The following is a 15,507-nucleotide window of genomic DNA, read 5'->3' as shown; positions in this document are numbered from 1 at the left end:
AAAATATTTGTGTTATGTATTTGGGAATTGGCTAAATGTTTTCATATCATAAGTTATTCTATAGCAGTAACTTAGAGGACGTCTTCACTGATGGCAGCAAATTTGCCACCGTCAGATCGATTTATCCGGATCGACTGAACGGTCAGTGAAGACCCGCTCAATCAATCCAGAAGTCAATGTGTTAAAACCACACCCTCAAGTGGCGCAGCGCCGTGTAGAAGAGGAGTTACGAAGTTGACAGGAGTTACATAAGCTACTCTGCATAGCTTTCGTAACTCCCATTGACTGCCAACAAATTTGAAGATAAGCATAGACCAGGCCTATGAGGATGTTAAACAGCAGCTACTAAAGTAAAACATCTTTAAATCAGGAGGTCCAGATAACTTGCATAGGAGAGTTTTAAAAGAGCTGGCTGAGTAGCATTCTACTTTTTAATTAAGACTTGAACAACAGGGAAGTTCCAGAAGACTGGAAAGCTAATGTTGTGCCAATATTCAAAAAGGGAATAGGACAACCCACCTAATTTTCCCGACTTCGATGCTCAGAAAAATAATGGAATGGCTGATACGGGACTCGATTAATAAAGGAGGGTAATTTAATGACTGCTGATCAACATGGAAAAATATCTCGTCACACTAACTTGGTATCTTTTTTGATAAAATTACACGTTTAAGTTAATAGTGCTGATGTTATATATTTTAAGATTTCTGTAAGGCATTTGACTTAATACTGCATGACATGTTGATCAAGAAACTAGAACAATACAAAAATCAACATGGTACATATTCAATGACTTAAAAACTGGATAACTGACAGATCTCAAAATAAAATTGTAAATGCGGAACATCGTTGAACAGATGCATTCATAATTGCATCCTGCAGGAATCAGTTCTTGGTCCTATGCTATTTAATATTTTTAGCAGTGACCTGGAAGTAAATCTAAGAGCTGGTTGAAATTCAGAAGTTCCATTCTGTAGAAAAACCCAGAATTAAAAAAAAAAAAAAAAAAAAAAAATTCAGAATCAGAATGAAGAAATTCTGAACTTTCTTACCAAAAAAAAAAAAAAAAAAAAAAAAGAGTCACATTGGATTAATCAAAATGCCCCCCCCCCCTTTTTTTTTTTAATATTTAAATTTCTCTTTTTATATTAAGTTTTCTTTTATATTTGTACTTGATAACTTGGCAATTGGTAACTGGTTTTGAAATGAGTAATTGGTATAAATTAGTCTGGTAATTAGTTTTCTAACTGATCACTTGTAATTGTTATTCTATTTGTTTGGGAACTGGTACTGTAATTGATTAATAAAATATTAGAAATTTCAAAACAAAAAGGAGGTTTTGAAATGAAAAATCCAAGCGTCATATTTCAACCTTTTCATAACAGGATGTTTGACCTTAACAAAATGCTTTGTTTCAATTTTTTTCCCCCCATGAAACTAAATTTCATTGAAATTAACACATTCCCACTGAAAGTTTAGATTTCAATGAATGAGCACTTTCCAACCGAAAAACATTCTGTTGGAAAATTTTCAACCAGGTCTAATAAAATTATTACCGATAAAGTTTGCAAATGACAAAGACTGGGGAGCCGTAAATAATGAAGAAGAGAGATTACTGATACAGAATGATCTGCATTGCTTGGTAAGCTGAGCAAAAAGCAAATAATATGCATTCCAGTACAACTAAATGTAAGGTCAGACATCCAGGAGCAAAGATGCAGGCGATATTTACAGGATGGGCTACTCTATCATGGGAAGCAGTGACTCTGAAAAAAGACTTGTGTGTCATTGGATAATCGCTGAATGCAAGCTTGCTGTGCAATGCTGTGGTTAAAAGGGCTTATGTGTCATTGGGAATAGGGAATATTAAGTACAAGTAAGGAGGTTATATTACCTCTGTATTTGGCACGGATGTGACTGCTACTGGAATACTGTAATCAGTTCTGGCATCCACAATTCAAGAAGGATGTTGAAATATTGGAGAGGGGGTCAGAGAAGAACCACAAGAATGATTAAAGGATTGAAAAACATGCCAGATGGAGTGCCTTCAGTCTCTCTCACTATCAATTTAGCATATCAAAGAGAAGGTTAAGGGGTGACTGACTACAAGGGAACAGAAATTTGATAAAAAGAGGGCTCTTCAATCTAGCAGACAAATGTGTAACCAATCCAATGGCTGGAAGTTGAAGCTAGACAAAATTCAAACTAGAAATGAGGTAAAAAAAATTTTTAACAGTGATGGTAATTAACCATTGGAAGGACTTTCTAATGGTTGTGGTGAAATCCACATTACTGGAAATTTTAAAATCAAGATTGGATGTTTTCTTGAAGATATTCTCTAGTTCAAACAGGAGTTGATTCACGGAAGTCTCATGACTTGTATTATTTAGGTGATCAGGCTAGATGATCACTGTGGTCCCTTCTGGCTTTAGAATCTATGAATCTATAAAAGGTATATGAAAGGGTACATGAAAATCCAGGCATGTACCGGCCAGCTGCATAACTAGAACACATTGTAAATCTATTTGTATCTATAACTTGGTGTCAGACCTATATGAAACTCAAGAGGACAAAGGACATTGGATCACCCAAGGAGTCCAACCCTTAACTATATCCTGTCTGTTCCATGAATCATATCAACAAGAATAAGAAAGGGGGAGAATTTTTGGGTCAGCCTCTTCCAAGATGGCCCTAGTGCCAATGTCCAGAATCATGTCAAAATCCAAATGGATCCCTGTCACACCATCCATGATGTACAATCCTGGTGTATTTGAAATGGAAGAATGTTATGGTTCTAGACCGTTGCTAATTAGAATGGAATTCAACTTGTTTGAAATTTCTTGCAAGAGATCCAACTTTAATAACCACTATTATCTCTTCTCAGATGACAGCATATCACTGTGTTTATTTACAGCCAGGTTCCCATGAACAAAAAACAAACCACCAGAATCTCATCCTGTCTTATAAAATTAACTGTGTTGGAGACAGAAATTGCCTGTATTCATCAAGCATTCAAAACCCTACCACCTTTTTTTCCTGAAACCATGCCTGCACCAAACATAAGCGAGTGCCCAAGAGAGGGAGCCTAATCTCAGAAAAAACAGTTACTAATCTTTCCATAACACTTGTTCTTTGAGATGGGTTGTTCATGTCCATTCCAATGTAGGTGTGCGCATGCCGCCATGCACCATCACCAAAAGCTTTTCCATAGTGGTATCTGCCGGGTGGCTCTGGGGCCCTCTAGAGTCACACCCTCATGGCATGGTATATAGGCAGCTGCTGCCCCGTCACCCCCTCAGTTCCTTCTTGCCAATTACTCCAACAGAGGGGCAGGTGGGTGGGTTTTTGAATGGACATGAGCAACACATCCTCGAAGAACAAGAGTTCCGGAAAGGTTAGTAACTGGTTTTTTTCCTTCTTTGAGTACTTGCTCATGTCCATTCCAATGCAGATGATTCCCAAGCCGTGATTTGATACAGATTGGAGGACTGCTTATCCAAAGGCTGCATCACTCCTAGCCTGTTGCATGATGGCATAGTGTGCCGTGAATCATGTGGATGGATGACCAGGTCGCTGCTTTGCAGATGTTCAGAACTGGAACCTGTGCCACAAAAGCCGCTGACAAAGCCTGTGACCTTGTGGAGTCCGCTGTTAGGTGAGAAGGTGGTATCTTTACCAGATCATAGCAGGTGTATGCATGATGTAATCCATGAGGAGATTCTCTACACAGAGCCTGGGTCCCCTTTCATATTGTGCAATTGCTACAAAAAGTTGAGTGGTCCTTCAAAAAGATTTGGTCCTCTCTATGAAGAAAGCCAGAGCATGCCTGACATCTAGAGAATGGAGCCTTTGCTCCTCCCTGGTAGCATGCGGCTTTGGATAAAATACTGAGAGACAAATGTCTATTGGCTGTTTGTGAAAGTGGGAGAGCACCTTAAGGAGGAAGGACAAGTCTGGGCGAAGTCGCACCTTGTCCGTAAAGAGGACGGTGTGCTGTGGCTCAGAGGTAAGGGCCCTGATCTCTGAAACCCTCCTAACTGAAGTAATGACAACTAAGAGACTACCTTCCAAGAAAGATGGAGCAAGGAACATGTCACCACAGGCTCAAACAGAGGCCCCATGAGCCTTGACATTACCAAACTGAGATCTCAGGGAGGCAGGGATTGACAAACCTTGGGGTATAAATGCTCCAGCCCCTTCAAGAGCAGAGAACAAATTGGGATAGAAAACACTGACCAGCCATTTACCAGTGGATGGAAAGCCAAGATTGTGGCCAAATGAACTCATATGGACAATACCACAAGGCCCTCCTTCTTCAGGTGGAGCAAATGGTCCAGGATAAGAGGCAGAGGTGTCATTTGGCAGGACCCTTTTCCGCAATGCCCACAAGAACCTCTTCCATTTCGCCAGATATGCCGATCTGGTTGACTGCTTCCTGCTATTCATAAGGATGGCCTGCACAAGTGCTGAACAACCCTGCTATGCCTCACTCCGCCACAACGCTTCCATGCCGTCAGATGCGGCGACATGAGGTGTGGGTGGAGCACGTGGCCATGCTCCTGGGAAATCAAGTCCGGGAGCATCGGGAGGCTGATAGGCTTGCACACCATGACCTGGTCCAGCCACCACTGCAGAGCAAGGATCACCGCTGGCGGGATTGTAATTACCTTGTCTAATGGGTGACGGCCTGGCACACATATCGATGCCAGCCAGGATCGGAGGGGGTCTTAGTCTGAGTTGAGCATGCTGCACCACATAGGTACAAGAGGCCATGTGACTCAGAAGCTTCAGGCAGTTTCGTGCTGTGGTGATAGGAAAGGTTCTTAGATCATTTATGAGGGCTTTGATGGCTCTGAAATGACTCAGAGGGAGACCTTGGCCTGAGTCAAGTCAAGGACCGCCCCTATAAATTCAGTTCTCTGCACTGGTGAAAATGTTGATTTCTGCTGGTTAAGTAGAAGTCCCAGATTCAAGGAAGTGGGCTGAACAGGTCTTACATGCCTTTCCACCAGTTCCTTGGACTGGCCCTTGATTAGCCAATTGTCCAGGTATGGGTACACCTGCACTCCTGCGTTCCTGAGAGACACCGCCACCACTGCCATGCATTTTGTAAATACTCTCGGAGCTGCCAACAGGTTGTGACCTACGATGAATCAGAGGTATTTCCTGTGGTCCCAGAACATCGCTATGTGAAAATATGCTTCCTTCAAATCAAGGGAGGCATACCAGTTCCCTGGATCTAGGAAGGGATGATTAAGGACAGGAAGACCATGTGAAACTTCAGTTTCTTCATGAACTTGTTGAGTTCTCACAAGTCTAGTATAGGCCTCAGATCCCCATTGGGCTTCAGGTCAGGAAGTAGCATGAATACAACCCTGTGCCTCTTAGTTCCGAGGGAACCTCCTCCACCACTCCCACTCTTAGGAACGACTGCACTTCCTTGGTTAGATGTATCTTGTGAGAAGGGTCCCACCCAGAAGAGGGACGGGGAAGAGAGGTGGAAAGGAGGGGAAGAAATAAACTGAAAGGTGTATCCCACTTCTACCATGCGAAGCACCCAGCAGTCCGAGGTGATGTTGACCTATGCCTGGTAAAAGGATAAATGATTTCCAAACATAGGAGTCAGATCCTGATTTTGGTTTGGTGCACTGCCCTGAAACGCACCTCCAAAAGTTCTGCTTAGGGCCCAAAGATTGCCTCACTGCTGTAGGCATAGGAACCGGCAAAGAATGACGGCAGTGCCTCCTTCTAAAGCCCTTGTTTTGCTGCTGCACAAAGTCCTGTCTTTGCTGGTTCTGGTTCGCTGGATAGAAATGGCCCAAAGGCTGGGGCTTAAAGTGCCTTCAGGATGGGGCAGGAGTGTGGAAGCCCAGTGACTTTAAAGTGGTGTGAGAGTCCTTCAAACTATGAAGTGATTGTGATTGGAGAAGAGGGATTTACCTTCGAATGGCAGGTCCTGCACTGTTTGCTGTACTTCATGGGGCAGGCCTTATGATTGGAGCCAAGAGCTGCGTCTCATCACCACAGCTGTGGCTATGGCATGAGCTACTGCATCTGCAGCAGTCAAGACGGCCTGGAGGAATGCCTTGGCTATGGCCCTGCCTTCCTCCACTAATGCCACGAACTCCACTCTGGACTCCAATAGCAGTTCTTGAAGTTTTGATATGGCTGTCCAGGAATTAAAGTCATAGCATGTTAAGAGAGTCTGGTGGTCTGAGATCCTCAATTAGAGGCTCCTGGTGAAATACACTTTCCTTCCTAATAGGTCCAATTTCCTGGCCTCTTTGACCTATGGTGATGGACCTTGTTGCCCTTGCCTCTCGCTCGTTGGCTGTAGCCATGACCAGGGATCCTGGAAGAGGATGCATGTATAAATATTCGTACCCCTTTCAGAGTACCAATTACTCCCTCTTGACCTGCTTCGTCATGAGCCAGAGGGATGCGGGAGATTGCCACAGGGCCTTTATAGGTTTCGAAATGGCCTCAGTGATGGAGAACTCTTGCTGATCCAGGGGGTTGTTAATGTTCACCAAGGCAGGGGCTGAGTCCTCAATTTCTTCCACCTTCAGACTGAGGTTTTGGGCCATCTTCTGTAAAAGCTCCTGGTGAGCTTTGTAGTCGTCCTGCACTAGTGCTAGGGATGCACCAACTACTGTTTCGTCCACAGAAGATGACAAGGTGGCCAGGACTGTTCTGAGGTCCTGCAACTCCTCTGGCGTTGGCTGACCTCCCATTGGAATACAATGGGCCTCAGTCACCTCTGCCTCTGGAACTGAACCCCTCTCTGACAGGGAAGAAGGGGGTGCTCTCACCTTAGAGGGCATCGAGTGCGAGTGACCTGCGTGGGAGCCTTGGAAGGCCTGAAATGTCCTTGGTGCCCACACTGGCCACTGAGGTGGCATCTGCCAGTGGGTGGGGGACCATGCTGGTGGGATAGGTCCCTAGGTTGCAGCCACATATTTCTGGTCTGCTTGGTATGTGCTCCTTCATGACCCATACAATTCTGCCTGGGATTCTGAACCAGAAAAGTCACTCCTGGACGACAGGGAGAAGGGTGTGTTTGTGCTGGGCTCCTTGGTGCTGTATATCGGTGCGGTGGTGAGGGAGAGCACTGGGATAGTGAGCAGCGCCGTACCAGCATTTGCTGCCACAGTGTTGAAGCTCACGAGGTCAGACGAGATGGGAGTCTATGCCTCACCACCATCGCTGCCTTACCCAAGGCCGGGACCAGCCTCCGTAAAGTGGCCTCTTGCGGTGCCAGAACCGTCCCCTGTGGGCCATGGCCCAAAGGAGACGGGAGGCACTAGGAGGGTCAAAAGACTCCTCATTGCCTCCTACGTCTCTGGCCTCAATGGTGTCGACAGGGTTGAATCTCCTTCATGGCTCACCCACAGCAAGGAATCCATGCGCACTGGACTCAACGGTTCCTCCTCTGGGGCCAGAGTAAGTAGTGCTGGCTGGCAGGCGGCTGTCTGAGAGTGGGCTGGAACAGATTTCACTCTCTGTGTTCTTCCTCACTGGGGAACATCCCTAGTCAGATTTCTTCATTTTCTTCTTCAGAACTGGTGATGGAGAGTGGTGCCGCACCAAAGGCACTGATTTTTTGGGCACCGGGGAAGCGTTACGGTGCCAGGTGGCCATTGGTGCTGTGGATGCCCGACTCTGTTGAGGCTCTCTGACTGAGGCTGGGGCGCTCCTAACTGAGGACTGCTCGGTGCTTGGTCCAGTTGACGCTTTGATGTGGGGCAAAGTGCGGCCTCCTTTAGGAAGAATTTTAGCCTATTGTCCCTGTCTTTCTTCGTTCTGGGCCAGAAGTTCTTACAAATCCAACACTTAGTCAGGATGTACCTCTCTCCCAGGCACTTCAGACAGCTGTCATGTGGGTCGCTTACCGGTATGTTCTTTGGGAAAATTGCACACTGTTAAGTCCTGGGATCGAGACATGCCCTGGGGCCCTGCACGAGCTAGCCCTGCATGGTGGAGATTCAAAGTACTCCAAGTGCTCAATCTAATTAACTATTTACGTTCTATTAACTGATTATTTACAGGAAACAACCACTGAAGAGTATCACTTGTGAAGCAAGAGATGAAGAACATTCCAGCAATCATCACCTACAGAAAGAAGGAACTGAGGGAATGGCAGGTCAGCAGCTGCCCATATACAGCGTCATGAGGGCACCACTCTAGGGAGTACCAGAGCCAACCCTAGGAAAAAGCTTCTGGTGATGGTGCATGCAGCGTGCACACACCTACACTGCTTGCTCAGGTCCATTCCACTCAAAGAATTTACAGTTTCCTGAATACTGATACCAAGGCAAAAAATAAATCTACACATTTGGTTGACAAAAGGCTACTGCTGGAAACTAACAAGGTTTACTTTTTAATATGGAAACTACTCTGAATATTGTAGTAATTACAAAAATTTGAAGTAGCATGCACATTTGTGTGTTGTATTTGTAAGTGTATATTTGGCAGTTCTGGATTAAAGCTTGATATGTGCATATCAGTCCCTGCAAAGCAGAATTTAAAACAAAAATTAAGAAATTATTAAGTAGTGTGTTTCACCTTAAGTTATTTCATACCAGTCTTACTTACTGTGAATCATCATTTTTCAATCACTTTCCATACCTACTTTAAACTAAAAGCCATTCTACAGTTGTTTTTACTTTCCAGCACTAATGTTTTTCCTCTCAATGCCTTTTAAAGAAATAAATTTTAAGAATAACTCAACCACCAGTCTAACATCCTCAAGAACAACAGAATAATCAATTCAGAAATGTAATTCTACAGATGCACTTAGTTCCAACAAAATATACCATACATTACAAGCCCACTTATACTTACTCTCCAACGCTGTAAGCAACACCCATTGTCACGTCTACCAGCAAGTGAATCAGTTACTCTCAGTCACTGTCCAAAAGCATTAGAGCTACTCTGCTAAACAAGTAGCAGTGCAAGAAGGTCCCTTATGTAGTGTACCTTTTCCAGCTGAGATTTCTTTAATGATTACATCTTCCCAGTTACGTGCTAGAAACAAGGACTGCTGTGATTTTGCAATCAGAAGAGCAGCCTTGGAGTCACCGATTAACTCAACTACATCATCAGGGATAACGGAATGACATATGTTTGGGACTTTCTGTGGCTTGTAAGTCATGTACAGCACGGGAAGGAATCCAGTAGAAGACAAGGTGGGTACATGATTTGTTAACAACAACAAAAAATTTTTTTTTTTTTTTAAAAACAGCTTTTACAGAAAAAAATTCTTCACAAAAACTTTAATCCTTAGTTGTGTCTCTACTGGTGATGTTTCAGATGACTTACACACAACACTGAAAAACAGATTAATTCAGACAAGTGTGTGATGGTATAACACTGAATTTGAAAGTCATGAAGTAACTTTTTTCCATGTGACTTCAAGCACTCATGAAACATGACAGACTGAAAAACTTGGGTGCCTGTGATATGTGTGCACAGAACAAGTACTACACTGGGAGTTGCAATTTTAGTTCCCAGTATCTTTCCACCACTGAAATGCAGTCACCTCTGTGGTTAATTACAGCAGCTACTTAACAACACAGTAACACTACATGAAAATTTGGGATGGGGTGAACTCATTGAAGTTGAAATGATGGGGGAATTTAACTAGACAGAATTACTGTGGGCACTGGTACTGATTTCTCCACATTCTGGCTATAATTTTTTTTTTTAAATCTTTAATTCATTAAGACACACTAATATGTCACACAGGTTATGATGATTGGGTTCATGGGAAGAGTTTGGTTTTACTGGTGGCAGGGTCTTTATGTGGCTTTTGAGCCTTTACAGATTTTTTTGTACATGTTTGGAATGAATAATTTCATCAGTACCTGGAGTTTTATAACTAGACAAAGCATTTTTTTGATATATGGAAAGAAATCAAAACAACCCTACATGATCTGCTGTTCATAGCTTTCCCAAGGAACAGCATAGTGAAATGGACCGGATTATGGACAGCAGTAAACTGTCAAGGTTTTGACTAGCAGCTCTGAAATTCACCAGTCTTTTTGATTTCACCGACAAAGTTAAGAGCAGCAACAGAGGTATTGGGGCTGTTAGCCTGCAGACTTGGTTGCAGTAATTCACATGTAGAAGGATTTCTTTATCATAACAAAGACTAGAAAATTAGTTTAAAAATTAAAAAATAACTTAAATTATACATGAACTAATGTCTTTGGCCTCCTTATTCAGAGAAATTTTTTACTCCTCAGTGACAGGCAGGCAAGTTATTTTCAAGCATGGGCTGAGGTTAATATATTATTTCAGATTTATCCTTTAGCATAGAATAAGCAATCAGAGAAAGACCTAAATTCAATGTAGCATTTTTATACAACATTAGATACACTACCTACAAAGCAATACTGGCTTTGCATTAAGTTACAATATCACTCAAAATTCGAAGTGCTGGCTCACATTTTAATGTGGAATTTTCTTAATCTACCGGTTTTTGATCCCAAAGGAAGCAAGTACGGGGTTCTGCCCATAGCCAGTAGATTTTTTTTAATTCATCTTCATCTACAGTTCAAACCACTATACATTTTAACTATTGCCAACATTCCAGCTGGATTAATTATTTATCTCTGAGTCAGCATGTTCCACACCACCGCTCTGCTTAACTAACTCCTTTCTAAAATACACCAGGGGACCAGACAAAAGAAGATAAAGTTAAGTAATCTGAAACTGTTTAGAAGATTAGGAAAATATGATTTTTTAAAAACTGACCACAGTTTAACACCCCCACCCCCGATAATCAACAGAACTAACTGAGCAGCTCTGACTATTATGTAACTTTGGGTCAGTGGTTCCCAACCTTTTTGAGTGAAAGCCCCACTACTTAACACTAAGTAAAACACACGCTCTCCCATCCCCCACCCCGCCCCCTCGCTAGCCATAAACAAAACACATATAATGATAACACTAAATTACCTAAATAATAATAATAATTAATAATAAATGATTTTTACCTGAGTAAGAAGCTAAGCCTACCCTGATGCAGCCGCCACCTCATGCCCCGTGTGGCCCCGCCTATTCCCATCCCTCATGGACTGAGGGTAATGGAGACGGGCCCTGGTGGGTTGGCCAGAGCGGCTACTCTCCAGCCGGGTGTCAGGCTGGTGTGGGGATGGTCTGCCCTTCTGCTCCTGCCAGGGTGGAGCTTGGGGCTGCTGCTCCCTTGGGAGGGGTGGGGGCTGCTTCTTCACTCCAGCCAGCGCATACCTCAAGGCTGCTGTGTCTGGCACGGAGCTCAGGGGGGCTAAATAACCTCAATATCACTGAAGCCTCATGGACTCCTGTAATCTTTGGGTCTTCCCGCCCCCCCCCCAGGTTGGGAACCATTGCATTATAGTAATACAACTGCAGAATGCTGGGGGGAGGGTTGTATGTGGAAAGCAGCAGCAGTTGAAAAAAAGCTCTCTCTCAAAATGTAAGCCTGAAAAAGCCCTACCATTGCAAAGGTCATTTAGTTATTTCAAATGAGAGTTTGGGTAACTGACTGCATTAAAGCCTTATTTCAACAAGTTTGATGAACAAATACAGCCAATTATGTTCTTTTGTCCATCGGTGAAAGCTAGATGTTACTGGCACAGTGAAATGCAGATAAGCAGTTTTGGCAAACTGGTCCATGTTTGCCAAAAAGGAGAAAAATCAAGAGCATGGCTTAAAGTGTGGTTTACTTTGAAAATTGCTTTTTTAAATTAATTAGCATTGTGAGATTCTACATTTATTGCTGCTCACTGACTTGCTAGCAAACTAAGCTAACTTGCTATGTAAGAAAATGATTTTTGATGTGCCAACCCCACAAACTCAATCTGGGGGGGAGGGGAATCAAGTTGGCTTCCTTTTGGCTTATACATCACCCTAATTCTACCTCATTTACACCCAAGAAACCTTATTGTCTTCCAACCACATTCTTATACCTGCATGACTTATAACTTCACCAGCGGACTTGAGAGGCAGAGTTTGAAATTGGCACTTAAACAATTCTATGTGTAAGCCTGAATAGATCCAGCTCACTCTCTCACATAGCTGTGTTGGCTCCAGGCTATTAACAAAACTTAGGTTCAATGGCACTGGATGCCTTCCAAATCCATTTGACAGACAGTCTCCAAATACAAACTGAGAACAGATGTGGGTAAGAAGATGCTATTTTTACATAACTGCATTGAAATGCAGACCTAAGTATTGTACTTGTGAGATATGAAGAAAGCGACACCCTTTGAAATGCTCACATTTGACAGTAGTTCTCTGCGGCAGCCACATAGGACTATCTTCACAAGCTACAAATTCCAGTGGAATAAATAATATTTTAACAGGCTAGAAATCCAAGTGAATCATTATGCTCTAACCAAGTCTCTGGCTTGTTGCTATGGCTCTTAAAAGGAGTTAAAGCAAGAAATTATTCCACTATTGTACATAAGACTTCCTTCCAGCAGAGTAAGTTGTTCTTTTCAAAGCGGACTCATTAAATTCAGAACACAAGGAACATAAAGGCTCAGTGAAGAAAAAAAAAAAAAAAATCTAATTCCTGTTCCCAGGAATCTAACCCTCCTTTGTTGAAAATGTATACTCTTCTAAACAATGGAAACAAACAATTGAACCTCCTTGGCTGTTACTTCCCAATCCCCACCTCCCAAACAAACATGCTGCTAACGAGGAGTACGCTGTCATTTGCACTTCCAGCCCCTCTTCACCCCATATACACTTCCCCTGCATCTTGAAGAACACTGCAGACTCTTTACCTCCTAGAATTCCTACTGCGTTTGGGCTCTTGTGCCAATTGTGTGGAACTGGGGGTGTCAGGATTTGCCCCTACAATTTTTGATGTGGTTGATAATAAATGAAGAGCCAAATGTGTTTTGTATCATGCACTGCAGCCTACCTTTCCCGAGGAACAGCGAACCAGTACTCCGGCTGCTTTCTCCTTTTACCATACTGCTGTGCCATGGTGGTGCTTTGAGTAACAAAGGACTTTCTCATGGGCTTGCCCACTTTGATACACAGGAACATTGGAGGGGTCTTGCTTTTCTCCTCTTTTGAAGGAAGCATATCTGAAACAGAGACAAAAGGAATGGCAGGCTTCCAGTACGGCACTGGTAGCTTAGGTACTGACACAAAGATCGAACTCCTTCCTGGAAGGAATATTCAACAATACTATGTAGCTCAATCACTCTAAGTTTGCCACGTTCACCCTGGGAAGGCTTGAAGGCCACCTTTTCAATAAGGCAAATGCCCAAGAACTGTCAGTGGCACACAGACCTTTAAAAAAAAAAAAAAAAAAAAAAAAAAAATCTTTTGTAACAAGGAGCAATTTGTGACCTAGACTGCGATTCTTCTCTCACCTACTCTGATGTAAATCAGGGATCTCTCCACTGAAGTCAATGGAGTTTGTAGCCCTGGTTTTAAGGGAGAATCAGGTCCTTAGATTTGCAAAAAAAAAAAAAAAAAAACCTACAAACCCTCACATATCTTATGTAAACTAGAGGTCAGTTTGGCTTGGGTTCAAGACAATTCCACATTTTCCAACATGCTGCTGTATTTCCATCTATAGTCACATAATAGTAGAACCAAACGGAATGGTCACTCAGCAAGACTGTGATTATACTCCTGCTAGCAGCACTTCTTTGTTGGTCCAGTAGCGCAAAAAGGACTAAGACAATATAAACATGCGCACACACTCTTTAGAGTCATTATATTGCCCTGTACAACTTTGGATTTTACACATTACAAGTAAAATTGGCAGTCTTCAATGGAACTGCAGATCATGTCAATACATAGCAAAACAACAGTAATCTTTCAGCCATAGTGTGTCACAGTCAACCCTATATGTGGATGACATTTTATTGCACTTATAATAAGCCATCCACAATGGTAAAATATGAAAAATAATTACTAAACATGGACAAAGCACAATAGCCATCTGTCAAATTCAGTAGCCCAAACAATTAGAAGGGATCCTTTTTCTCCTACATGACTTCTGGGTTGAGAATTTGTACTGTCAAGTTATCGACTGAAGATTTATACTGTAAAATACCAAACTACACAGAAAATGAAATAAATAAGATCAAGTTAGTGGTCACTATGATGATGCTACCCAGCTCCCACACTTAACAGAATAAGTATAAACAGAAACCTACCTTCAATTGGCACTTGAATTCTCTGTAACAGCCACAGTCTGATTTCTGAGTTATTGTCCAACTTTGTTTCTTGACATGCCTTATTCAGAGATGGTACTGATGAAGATTCCACGGACTCTTTAAGATTCGTTTCCTCCACTGCAGCCAAGCTAACTTCCAGTGAAGGCTTTTTCCTTTCAATGCAGCTTGAATCAGGCTCCCCACTTTTAACTGTAAGAAGTTTGTTAACTTGGGACTGTGAACAGCTAAGTGTGAGGTCTACGCCTGCTGGTTTATTGTTTTCACCTTCACTGATTCCAGCCTTACATAGGTTTTCAGAAGACTGTGATCCATCCTTCACATTGCTGAGGTAAAATTCAATAAGTTTGTTTTTATCTAGCTCCTTTTGAGTGTCCACTGTAGTCTCCACCATATTTGTCGGGGAACTGGCACACTTGTTTACTTCTGGCATGACATCTTGCTTCTCACACGATTCTAAGTCTAGATCAGCTTTGGGCTCAACATCATTCTTTGTGCCCAAGGAATCAAGTGCCAGGAGGTCCTGGATTTCTGAAACAGATTTGGTTACTTGCAACCTGGCTTTCCCCAAATCCTTGGGGTCAAAAGTAAAACCTTCTGTTACTGCATCTTTTCTATCTATTCTGGTATCTGTATGAGATGAAGTTTCTTCCAGTTCAACGAAGTCATCATCTCCTTCTCCTATAAGGGAGCATTCTTTGGTTTTGGAGTCTGAAGCAGCTTTTTCCCCAGAAGGTTCCTTGGTATGTGCCCCTACAGTGGACCTTTCAGATGGTTCAGTGGAGGCCATGTCATTGGGAGGTTCCAGTGACTTAGACTCCATTGACACAGTCCTGTCAGAAGACTTAAGAAGTTCAAAGTCTGCAGACTTCTCCTTGTCCAAAGGCTTTATTGATTTAGAATCATCCCCATTTTGCTGCCTCTTCTCCTTGCTAAGGGACTTGAATTTGCTGAAAGGATTGATATCTTTCTCAGAGGAAAGGTCTTCCCATTCTCCTGGCCTGTACAAAGGACAAAGATCCTTTGGAATGTCGCTGTTAGGAGAAATGGTGGATGTACATGGGATGTTAAAAACAAAATGGAAACTAAAACAAAATGGCAAAGAAAACAACTTAAATATGTCAAAAAGTGATTTTAAATGACGAAACCAAACCAAAAATGGCTTCCTTGAAAATAAAGTGTAAGCCAGCTGAAATAAGTAGCATCAAAATGAAGGAACTGTGGGAAGTATAACAGAAAAAAATAAGTAATTTTGTAGAGTGTTTCTCATGGGGGAAGAAATGGTACATATGTAAATAACATGGTATGCATCATCAGG

General features: G+C 42.5%; 1 protein-coding gene across 4 annotated transcripts in view; it reads right to left on the bottom strand.

Annotated features, from left to right (window-relative positions):
- NCOA7 (nuclear receptor coactivator 7) overlaps window positions 1–15,507 on the bottom strand; it is a 154,153-nt gene that overhangs the window by 19,760 nt on the left and 118,886 nt on the right. For 3 of the 4 annotated variants that reach the window (XM_067546708.1, XM_067546707.1, XM_067546710.1), the window contains 2 exons: window positions 14,172–15,223; window positions 12,917–13,085 (listed from right to left, as the gene is read on the bottom strand). In XM_067546708.1, the coding sequence (XP_067402809.1) occupies window positions 12,917–13,085; window positions 14,172–15,223 (1,221 nt within the window). The remainder of the gene's footprint in view (window positions 1–12,916; window positions 13,086–14,171; window positions 15,224–15,507) is intronic. The other variant, XM_067546709.1, reaches the window with a different exon arrangement.

The sequence above is a fragment of the Emydura macquarii genome, unplaced genomic scaffold (genome assembly GCF_026122565.2).
Source record: "Emydura macquarii macquarii isolate MOO-44397 ecotype Brisbane River unplaced genomic scaffold, CSIRO-AGI_Emac_v2 contig_1146, whole genome shotgun sequence".
In the NCBI taxonomy this organism is placed as follows: Eukaryota; Metazoa; Chordata; order Testudines; family Chelidae; genus Emydura; species Emydura macquarii.
This window is presented reverse-complemented; position numbering and strand designations above follow the sequence as displayed.